We start from the raw sequence: 12044 nt of genomic DNA, 5'->3' as shown, positions 1-12044 counted from the left end.
TTACAACCTTGAAATATTTCCTTTAAAGAACAAAAAACATGTCAGCTGTTTCCCCGAGTTGCAGATTTCACTGAATTGTTTCTAGCTTAAAAGTAAGGAATGATTTCAGTTCTAAACAAAAGGAAGCCTTTCCATTGCTCTGATGCTGTTACTATTTTCAGAAGTTTTAACTACTTTGTATCAGACATTTTTAACTCTGTGAACTTTCATTTAAAATGTCAAATTGATTTAAACTATTTAGACTTGATTCTAATTATTAGTATTTATAAATTGCATTTATGTGAACTGTATGTCAGTATGTCAGTTGTTGATGTCAAACTGTGTGTTGTTTTATTAAATACACTATTTTGCTACTTTTCTAGTTATGTTTCTGAGACCATTCTTTTATTAACCTTCAGAGTTTTTCCACCTGATTTTTAGTAATGGGAATATCTATACTTTCATCTATATAACTGTAAAGCAGACATCCTTGCAAACTGAACCTGTTAACCAGAGTATGGGTCTACCTAGTCCACCCAACCCTGATGTCACGTCTTCTGACAACATGGATCCTAAGATCAGATAGTATGGAAATTTAAATCTACCTCAGTCAGGCTGGGAGATTGTAGAGAAACTAAAAAGACCAATAAAAAAAGCTTCTTATGCTTTCAGAATGGAAAAGTTCTACATTATGGTGTCAGCAGTAGGGTCTTAATTGAATCTCCTATCACGAAGAGTTCATTTTGCCATTCTAATTTTGTCTCACTAAAGCTAAGCTGGAATTTGCTTCAGTTGAAGTTCGCCTGGTAGCAATACTTAAAAGGAAACTAACAACAGTCATTGTTCAGGCTTCCAGTATTAAAGATTTACTGGAAGGCTTAATGAAAGTCTTTCCTCTGATACGATCACCTTCCCCTGCATGGAAACGGAACTTTGTGCTCTCTAAATTGATTGTTTCTCCTTTTTAATGTGTTCATGTGGCTTCCTTGCAGCACCTGTCACCAAGAACTACCTTTTTAGTTGCTATCCTTCAGCATATAGAATTACTGAGTTACGTGGTTGTTAAGTTGCTGAGACCTATGTTTTGCTTCACTACAGACTGAGATGAAACACACACACTGAAAGAAAATTCTGGTATGCAACTCTTAGTCGGAGAAGTATATTTATTAAATCACTCCACAAGGCTCGCAAAGAAAAGGTAAAAAGTGAACAACTGAGAGTACATGTTCAAAAATAATTACAGAAATGAAATCACAATAATCCTGAAAACATACACTAAGGATAATTTACTTCAGTCTATAAACAGCAATTATATAGATATATATGTATATATTCATGCGCAATGCAAGGCAAATGAAGTTAAAAATGCATCAACATTAGGCATACTTGAATTCGCTTTATCTCTTTGCCAGCACCAACAAGCCGTGAACCCGATCGACTGTGAAGAAAGAGGGAAAAACTACCCTCATAGGAAAACGGCAGGCACTAGTGCACTGATCCTGCCAGAGTTTAAACCCATTTCACGGTTGATCTGGTCTTGGTCTCTTATATACCTTAAACAAGCCAGAGAGGAGAATTCTAGAAAACCCCTCCTGCTCTATAAGTTGTTGTTCAACATGCTGGCTACTTCAGGTCAGTTTTGAAACAAACACGTTGTAATGCCCAAGATCCCAAGGTGCTCTCCCAAAACTAAATGTTCTGATGGATACAACTACCTGTGGATTCCTCACCTAATGAATACTCCCATGGCGCCAGCATTCAACGGAAATCTTCTTCCTAGCTTCTGCACGTCGACGAGGACGTCACATTAGCCCACGCGACGCCGTCTGACGTCATACAGGCAATAAGAGGTCCTCGCCGACGTGCCGACGTCAGTTCCCTTTTTTCCGTGCATTCAAAACGGTTATCTTCGAGGGAGCTACTGTTACTTGCATAGTTACAGTGTATTTTCTGCTGCGTGGATTTTCTCTGCGGTAATAATGTCTCAGAGGAAGTCGGGTTTCAAGCCCTGTCGAGAGTGTGGCGGCAAGATGTCCGTTACTGATCCTCACTCCGACTGTTTATGGTGTTTAAGCTCCGACCACGACGTCGCAACTTGTGATTCATGTCAGCACATGAATCCGAAGGCCCTGAAAGAACGTGAGGCTAAACTATTCATGGCGAAGTCGAAGAGAAAGGATAAGAAACATCATAAGAAGTCTTCTTCGCCAAGGTCTCATCGGCGTCATCGAGACTCCCGGCACCGTAGGGATTCACGGCGTCATTCCAGCAAGGAGTCTTGTTCGAGGTCACCTTCGGCTCGGCGTCGGAAGACTTGGGAGGTCAGTCCCACGGTCACACCACATCCATCGACGCCGTTGCCCTCTCCGACGTCACCGACTTCGCCTGGACAGGCGTCTGTGGTTGAGGTGATGCAGCCTGTTGTGATGTCTCCGGCGTCGCGGACGTCGAGGCTGGCGTCGGGGTCGCCTTCGATCCAGGCACCCCAGTATCCAGCTTTTCCCGCCCCTGGAGCCGATAATACCGCATTTCTGAATGCGATGTATACCATCTTTCAACAGATGGCTCCAGGAGGTGCTCCGGCTGGTCCTTCGGGGCCCTTGGCCTTTTCATTGGGTGATCCTGCGCCTCTATAGCCGGCACCCTTTACGCCCTTTCTCCCTTTAGGGAATGTGGGCTCGGCGCCGGTGTCAGCGCCGGTGGCCGCTCCGGTGGCTCCAGAGGTTTTGGCCCCGGAGGTTTCCATCCCGTCGACATCAGGATTTCGTCCTGTGACTCCAGCGGGTCCATCGGAGACTCCAAGATTTCTTCGTCCGGCTCCTTCCTCGGCGCCGAAGCTGCCTGTGGCGCCGGACACGGCGTCGGATGGTTCTGGAGATCGGCGCCGATCTTCGGCGGAGGCCATGTCGACTCCGCGTATCGAGGAAAGACTACATTCGAGGAGGCGTGCTCTCCGTCTTTTGGAAGAGCAGGAATACCAACGAGTCTTGGAGGAAGGAGAGGTTGAGGACTCTGGTGATGGATTGCATGGTCTGGATACAGCCAGTGGGCTGGATACTTCCCCTGAGTGGGACCTTTCATCTCCAGGGGAATATACAGAGGAGGCTGCTACCTTTCACGCTGTGGTGAGGAAGGCAGCTAACTTTCTGGACCTGCCTTTGCCGGTGGCAGAGGCGAAGCAGAATTTGCTGACTGAGGTACTGCATCCGGCCTCTGCTGCAACGGAGCCTCTCTTGCCATTTAATGAGGCTTTGCTTGATCCGGTGTTAGAGGTGTGGAAGAAGCCAGTATCTTCCTCGGCTGTTCATAGGGCTTTGGCCAGGAGATATCGAGCTGCACCATCTGACCCTGGCTTTCTGTCTAGACACCCTACGCCGGAGAGCTTGGTGGTGCAAGCCTCCTGTTCCTCTAAGTCAGCGCCTGGATCTTTCCCGACGGTACCAGGAGACAGAGACTCTAAAAAGCTGGATGCACAATCCAAGAAGATTTTTTCCTCTTGTAGTTTGACGTTGAAGGCCACCAATGCGACTTGCATTCTGGGAAGATACATCCATGCTCTCATGGATGATATTTCATCTTCATTTACGGAGCTTCCCCAGGGACTCTTGAATGTCGTCTCGGATGCCCAGGCTGCCGCAACCCAGATTATCCAGTCTGGGCTGGACACGACCGACTCGGTGGCTAGGGCAATGGGCACGGCTGTGGTGGCAAGGCGGCAGGCCTGGCTCCGTAACTCAGGGTTTTCTGCGGACGTGCAGTCGACCCTGTTGGACCTCCCGTTTGATGGGGACAAACTGTTTGGAGCCAAAGCAGATTCGGCCTTGGAGAGATTTAAAGAAAGCAGGGCCACAGCCAAATCATTAGGACTGCAAGCCCCTTCTTCTTCTGCCTCCTCCAGATTTTTCAGGAGGTTTCGTGGATTTGGGCGTGGCTCTTCCTCCTCTTCCTTTCGGGGGAGATTCCAGCAACCCACCTCTTCCCTCTCCTATAGATCATTTAGAGGGAGGGGTAGGGCCCGCACCAGAGGAGCCTCTCAGCAGCGCTTTGCCTCTTCCTCGTCCTCTGGAGGGGTGCAGCAGGGAAAGCAGCCTTAGGCTTCCACCATTTCCCACTCACTCCTCTCCTGCAGGGGGGAGGTTACGGCATTTTCTCCACAAGTGGGAGACTATTACATCGGACACTTGGGTTATCAGTATTGTGGGAAAAGGCTACACCCTTCCCTTTCGGGAGTTTCCGCACCCCATCCCGCCCCGCCCATCTTATTGTTCAGAAGAACACCTCCTGTTGTTAGAACAGGAGGTTCAAGTCCTCCTTTCAAAGGGCGCGGTGGAGTTGGTCACAGAGCAGGAAAGGGGTTGAGGTTGTTACTCAAGGTACTTCCTGATTCCCAAGAAGGATGGTCGGTTGAGACCAATCCTGGATCTGAGGATCTTGAATTGGTTCCTCAAACAGGAAAAGTTCAAGATGCTGACCCTAGCTCAGGTGCTTTTGGCGTTGAACAAAGAAGATTGGATGGTGTCTGTCGACTTGCAGGATGCTTATTTTCATATCCCGATACTCAAGTCGCACAGGAAGTATCTCCGGTTTGTGGTAGGGTCGCAGCACTATCAGTTTGCGGTCCTCCCGTTTGGTCTTACTTCAGCACCTCAAGTCTTCACGAAGGTGATGTCAGTGGTTGCAGCAGAGCTCAGAAGGAAGGGGATAGCAGTATTCCCTTACTTGGACGACTGGTTGATCAAAGCCAAGTCTCCGGAGCTTGTGTCGCATCATCTGCAGTCAACAGTTGTTGTTCGACCTGGGCTTTTCGGTGAACGTGCCCAAATCTCACCTGGAGCCCTCTCAGCGCCTCCTGTTCATAGGGGCAGTACTGGATACAACATTGAATCGAGCCTTTCCTCCGCCTCAGCGGATTCAAGATATTCAGGAGTTGGTTCCAATGTTTTGAAATGGAGCGGTAGTTCCAGTCCTCAAGGTCCTTCGTCTGCTCAGTCTGTTTGCCTCCTGCATACTGTTGGTCACGCATGCTCGCTGGCATTTGAGGGCTCTTCAGTGGTGCCTCCGAAGGCAGTGGTCTCAACACAAAGGAGATCTAGAAGGTGCTGTCAAGATCTCCAGAGATGCTGCTGTGGGCTTGAAGTGGTGGATTGCGGGCAACAATCTTTCACAAGGAAAGCCGTTCGCGCAGTCACCACCAGTGACCACGGTCATAACGGATGCTTCCACTCTAGGGTGGGGAGCTCATCTGGGGGATCTGGAGATCAAAGGGCTTTGGTCTCCAGAGGAACAGATTTTTCATATCAATCTGTTGGAGTTGCGGGCTGTACGTCTGGCTCTCAAGGCCTTCCTCCCTTCCCTTCATGGTCAGTCGGTACAGGTCCTGACGGACAATACTACCGCGATGTGGTACATAAACAAACAGGGAGGAGTAGGGTTGTACCTTCTCTGCAGAGAAGCTCTTCGACTATGGTCCTGGGCAAAGGACCATCAGATTTGCTTGGTAGCAAATCATCTGGCGGGGGTCTTGAATGTACGTGCGGACAGTCTCAGTCGCCATTTCTCGGCCGACCACGAGTGGCGTCTCCATCCAGATCAAGTCCGTTTAATCTTCCAGATGTGGGGGTTTCCTCGGATAGATTTGTTTGCCACTCTGGAGAACGCGCATTGTCCGTTATTCTGCAGCCTCCAGTATCCGATGCAGGGAGCGTTGGGGGACGCGTTTCAGATAACCTGGTGCGGCCAGTTCCTTTACGCGTTTCCCCCCATACCCTTGATTCCTCGAGTGTTGAGGAAGATTCGCCAAGACCGGGCCCAAGTCATCTTAATAGCCCCGGATTGGCCAAGGAGGGTGTGGTACTCCGACCTTCTCCAACTCTCACTGTGCCCTCCGCTCCGTCTCCCTCTCAGGGCAGACCTCCTCTCGCAGTCGCAGGGGCAGGTTTTACACCCCAACCTCCAGAGTCTGCACCTACATGCCTGGAGATTGAGCAGGGCAACCTGAGTTCCTTCTCTCTCCCGCCTGATGTGGTGGATGTTATATTAGCGGCCAGGCGACACTCCACTAAATCTATCTACGCTAATAGGTGGTCTAAATTTGTTATGTGGTGTGGAGAGAGACAGATTGATCCCTTACATGCTCATCTGTCAGATGTTTTGTCTTTTGCTCTGTCTCTAGCGCAGAAAGGTTGTGCAGTGGCTACCATTAAGGGTTATTTGTCTGCCCTGTCAGCCTTCATTTGTCTTCCAGACCAACCATCGTTATTTAAGTCCCCTATTGTTCTCAGATTCTTGAAAGGTCTTCTAAATAAATATCCTCCAAAACCATTCGTTATGCCTCAATGGGATTTGTCCTTGGTCCTGACTTTCCTTATGGGGTCCCCTTTTGAACCTATGCATTCTTGTCCCTTAAGGTATTTAGTTATTAAGACAGTCTTCTTGGTGGCTATAACATCTGCAAGGAGAGTGAGTGAGTTGCAGGCCTTATCGGTAAAACCCCCTTATACAAACTTTTATGGGGATAAGGTGGTGTTGAGGACCAAGGCTGCTTTCCTCCCGAAGGTTGTTTCACCCTTCCATTTGGCCCAGACAATTACTTTGTCCACGTTCTATCCTCCGCCTCATCCTTCAAAGGAGGAAGAGAGACTACATCGCTTGGACCCAAAGAGGGCGTTAAGCTTCTACATTGATAGAACGAAAGACTTCAGGCTGGAGGATCAGCTGTTCATTGGATACGTGGGCAAGAGGAGAGGAAAGGCAGTCCACAAGAGAACACTCTCCAGGTGGGTTGTTCTTTGCATTAAAATCTGTTACTCTTTAGCAAAGAAGGATCCTCCTGATGGCATTAGAGCTCTTTCCACCAGAGCTAAGTCGGCCACTTCGGCCTTGGCCAGAGGTGTTCCTGTGGTCGACATCTGCAAGGCCGCAACTTGGTCGTCCCTTCACACTTTTGCGAAGCATTACTGTTTGGACTCTGAGTTCAGAAGGGACGGCCATTTTGCACAGTCAGTGCTGCAGGATTTCTTGGTTTGACCATTTAGGCACCCACCACCGGGCGTGGTACTGCTTTGGGACTCTATTCATTAGGTGAGGAATCCACAGGTAGTTGTATCCATCAGAAGAACGAGTTACTTACCTTCGGTAACGACTTTTCTGGTGGATACATTAGCTACCTGTGGATTCCTCACGGTCCCACCCGCCTCCCCGTTGCCTTTTTGGTCTTACCAAGTAATCCTTGAGTGCGCTCCTATTGGTCTTCAAGACTGCAATAGATTTTGTATATATGGATATTTGTATATATATATATATATATATATATATATATATATATCTTTGTGTATATACATAATTAGTATATATTTGTTTGTTTAAAAAAAAAAAGGAGTTATATTAAATCTATAGCCATTTTATTGCAATGTTGTGTGATTTACAATGTTATGGGATGTTGCCTTGCTCTTTCATTGCATTGGGTTATTGTTCTCATGCACGTAAAAAATGTTGGTACTGACGTCGGCACGTCGGCGAGGACCTCTTATTGCCTGTATGACGTCAGACGGCGTCGCGTGGGCTAATGTGATGTCCTCGTCGACGTGCAGAAGCTAGGAAGAAGATTTCCGTCGAATGCTGGCGCCATGGGAGTATTCATTAGGTGAGGAATCCACAGGTAGCTAATGTATCCACCAGAAAAGTCGTTACCGAAGGTAAGTAACTCGTTCTTCCCTGCCGTACCATACACATCATCCTACTACATCCTTTTCTCTCTGACTCCTCCATATATGTCCTAGCCCTTGATAAGAAAGAACACGAAGAGTGAAAACATGAGCGAAAAACACATTGCATAACATGCACAGAAAAATACCTGCATGGTGTCTAAAGCTACGTTACGGGCTGGAGTCTGTAATCAGAATGGAGCTTGTGTTCACCAATGTGACGGTGTGCAGCTAGGCTTAATGCAAAGTTGAGTCAGTGGTCAAACACAAATATAATTACAACCTATACCATTTTCTTCCAAGAAAGACAGTAGAACTCTTTCTTTATTTTTTACCTCAAATAGTTTCAGAATTCCAGTTAAATCAATCCATCACTCTGCAGTTTTCTTCAACGATGCTGGTACTCCGGTAGAGTGCTGTCACATTCTGTAGGGATCACAAAGTTTTTTTATTTGACAAGACAGTGACACTGAGAAAATCAATTGAGCTTTTTATCAGTTATAGCCTGATAAATGACTTGCTTAATCATTTCTAAACAATCAATCTCATATTTGGTTATTAAATGCATATGGTTATTAAATGCATTACTGTCTCTTTTCAGTTGGCAAATATCCCCCTTCCAGGCCAACCCAAAGCTCATTTCACCAGGGGAAAAGCAGCCACTGCGACAGGTTGAAAAACATCCCATTGGCAAATATTTATGTGGTAGCCACTCTGAAGACACTATTGTCTTAATACTGATGCTAAAGGTGATTCAGGTGTAGGTCAAGCTAACTTGGGAAACCTTTCCTGTTAATTCCGTCTTCATAACTACCAGTAAAGATCCTGTGATGCAGAAGTAATGGTTGGATGCTTCTAGTCCTGGTTCTACATCATAATTTGTTGAGGTCACAAATAAGCCTCCTGCATACCTGTTTTGTTCAGTCAGGTTTGTGAATTGAATGAAGGGTCATATGGTCCAGGTCTAGGACTACATCCAAGTTCCTATTTTTGTCACACGCCTGGGAATCAACTACAACAGATCGGAAAACAAGGGACTGCATACTCTCAATAAGTGTTGCTGATAGCTGCTTCTCTAGCTCAGTTGCTCAAGCTCCAAATCCATGCAATACTAGTCTACACCCATATCCACCCAAGGTGAATGGAACCAATTTCTGTATTTTTTTTGGAGCTTGCAGTCAGGCATTTCAGTAAAATTCATTTATCAGATAGTTCTTTTCCTAGAGTGGATATTTTTATTTTATGGTATTTTGAACAGTTGACACACCCTTCACTTCAGAATTTCTCTGTTACTTCTGGCTCACAGAGCATAAACCTAAAGAAAATATTATTTTTTGATTCAGACATAACTAAACATAGCTAAAATATGGTTCAACATGTTTGACAATATGCTTCCATGTTCCTTTCACATTCTTAAATAATTGAAATGCAGTATGTAAGCTCCAGTTAAAATATATATTTAATTTTTTACAGTGTTTATGTTTAAATGACTGCAGGGCTAGTCCTTGAGCTGCTGAAGGTGTATATTATCATCTTGTTTCTCTTTGCCAGAGAGAAGCTCAGATAAAGTTCCATGTGCTTCTGACGTCCTATGAGCTGATCACAATAGACCAAGCAGCTCTTGGTTCCATTCGTTGGGCATGTCTGGTGGTGGATGAAGCACACCGGCTTAAAAACAACCAGTCCAAGGTAAGATAATGAATTGCAACACCTTCAGATCAGTAATCGGACTCATGGAGAGCCCTAATAACTGTTACTAGAGCTGGTGTGATGTATAGTTGTAACATGCACAGATCTGTTTTTACACCTAAGCTGTCATATTAGGTCAAAGTTCTTTTCCCTATTGTTGGACATTTTGTAGATTCACTTGAAATATTAACAATAATTAGAACGGCAGTCCTCATTGCATTTAACATGGCAGCTGTAATGGCTCAGCTGCTGCTCACTCAGCTCCTGTCAGAGTGTTCTATGCTGAAAGATGAGGAAATTTGACTGTAGCACATTTTAGTAAGCCTATGCAGCATGAGGTAATGAGAGAAAAGACGATGCAGTTGATGGCAAGCTTATGAGCGGCCTTGGTAAAATGCTCCCAGCTGTCTCTTTGGATGAGTTGATTTGATTTTTCTTTTCTGATTGATCTGGGGAATTCTACTCCAGTGGTTCAGTGTTCCAACAGTTGGTGCAATGTGGCTCTACATTAGCTAGATGTGAGTCACATAAAAGCAACCCCCCACCGCTCTTACTTCATTTCTTTTCTTTCAGCGCTGTTCAATGCAGATCTGGAACTCCATTTTCATCTTCATCAGTTTTCCAATTACTTTAAAATTTGGAAACAACTTGGCACTGAAAGCTATTGAATTCAAACTGTGCTGAGTTGTCAGAAAGCAGATGTCTTTGAGAGACGCATAAGGAATAAGTTACTTACCTGTAACTGTAGTTCTCCAGTATTGGAAGCTTTCATAGATTCACATGCTTGAATACTTCCCCGTCGTCAATATGGGAGTCCCCGGTGGAATGTATAAGATATGCCTAAATGTATACCTACATTACATGCATTAGGTCTTAGTTTAGCAACCTATCACAGTCATTTTGTAAAATAGACCCAAACTCAAAACTCAACCAATCACACTGCCTCACCCCCATAGGACCTCCTGTGAGGAACTGCCTTCCCTCAGATTTTACAAGCATAAGTGATGCAATAATCAAGAACACTGAGGAGAGGGAAGGTGAGCTCATCAGGGGAGGTGGGTGGGCCACATGTGAATCTATGAAGGCTTCCAGTACTGGAGAACTACAGTTACAGGTAAGTAACTTATTCCTTACTCTAGTATTGGAACTTTCATAGATTCACATGCTTGAATAAGAATAGCAAGCAGTGACTAGCACATTTTCTGTGTTTGTAAGAACACATTCTACCATGTAAAAGAGAACCTCCGCATTTAGATAACTGATTGTTGGAGAAATAAAGATATTTAAACATCTATAGATAAATCTATATGTATATATATATATATATATATATATATATATATATATATATACACAGTATAAGATTAATAGATTTATACACATCTGATGGAGATTGTAGATTCCTTACCTTTGAATTTTCCCTAGGCGTCAGACTGGATCTGGAGATTTTTCTTAGAGCAGTACCTCTGCGTGCCGTTAGGTGGCGTCGGTCGACTCCGTGGGCATCGTTGGCGCCGTGCTCACTGTGATGACATCGCCGTTGCACATCCCCAGTAATGACTTGTAGCGTCTAACTGAAAGAGACTTTGACGAGCTTGAGTTGTCTGTCCACTGTTGGATAAGCTTTTGTTTGGACCGTATCCAGTATGGCGCCCAGGAAAACTATTCTTATGGTTGGCTGAAGCTGGGACTTTTCTCAGTTGAGAGTGAGGCCCAATTGTCTGAAAAGTCATAAGATCGCCTTGAGATAATGTCATAGTGACTGGATGTCGGAGGCTTTCACTAACCAGTCATCCAGGTATGGAAATATTTGATGTCTCCTGCGCCGTAGTTATACTGCAACAGGGGCTAGACACTTTGTAAAAATTCAGGGGGTGGACTTGAGCCCGAAAGGTAGCACGTTGAATTGAAAGTGCCGGCCAGCTACCATAAATCTTAGGAACGTCCTGTGTTTCGGGTGAATGGGTATGCGGAAGTAGGCATCCTGCAGGTCTAAGGAAGTCATGTAGTTGGCTACGTTGAGAAGCTGCAAGACGTCCTTCAATTTCACCATGAGGAAGGACTGTTTTTTCAGATACTTGTTCAGCTTCCTTAGATCCAGGATGGGTCTCCATAGACAAAATGTTTTCTGATTAGGAAGAAGTAAGAATAGAAACCCTTTACCTTTTGTGAATGGGCACCAATTCTATCGCTCCTTTGGATAACATTACCTCATTTTTTAGGATGAGAAGATGGAGACGTGTTTGGCAGACTTGGGAGGGAGGTTTCCACAGGGGCATACATGTAAATTCTAGAAGATGACTGTAATTTATTATGTCTAGGACCCACTTGTCATTCGTTATCTGATGCCAGCTGTAGGAAAATGGCTCCCTGTTGCAGTTACCCCACCACTTTTTGCCTGATATTGATGCTGACTTGACTGAGAAGTGTGCTGGGACCCTGCTAACCAGGCCCCAGCACCAGTGTTCTTTCACTAAAAATGTACCAGTGTTTCAACAATTGGCACACAGTTAACACACCCCTGGCACACAGATAAGTCCCTTGTAAAAGGGTACCAGTGGTACCAAGGGCCCTGTGACCAAGGAAGGTCCCCAAGGGCTGCAGCATATGTTGTGCCACCCTAAGGGACCCCTCACCTAAAACATGCACATTGCCACTGTAGATTGTGTGTGT

General features: G+C 45.5%; 1 protein-coding gene across 10 annotated transcripts in view; it reads left to right on the top strand.

Annotated features, from left to right (window-relative positions):
• The window catches only part of CHD3 (chromodomain helicase DNA binding protein 3), a 1503198-nt gene that overhangs the window by 533658 nt on the left and 957496 nt on the right, over positions 1-12044 (top strand). For all 10 annotated transcript variants that reach the window (XM_069218663.1, XM_069218665.1, XM_069218664.1 and 7 more), the window contains exon 16: positions 9234-9371. In XM_069218663.1, the coding sequence (XP_069074764.1) occupies positions 9234-9371 (138 nt within the window). The remainder of the gene's footprint in view (positions 1-9233; positions 9372-12044) is intronic.

Source organism: Pleurodeles waltl, chromosome 12 (genome assembly GCF_031143425.1).
Source record: "Pleurodeles waltl isolate 20211129_DDA chromosome 12, aPleWal1.hap1.20221129, whole genome shotgun sequence".
Taxonomy (NCBI): domain Eukaryota; kingdom Metazoa; phylum Chordata; class Amphibia; order Caudata; family Salamandridae; genus Pleurodeles; species Pleurodeles waltl.
This window is presented reverse-complemented; position numbering and strand designations above follow the sequence as displayed.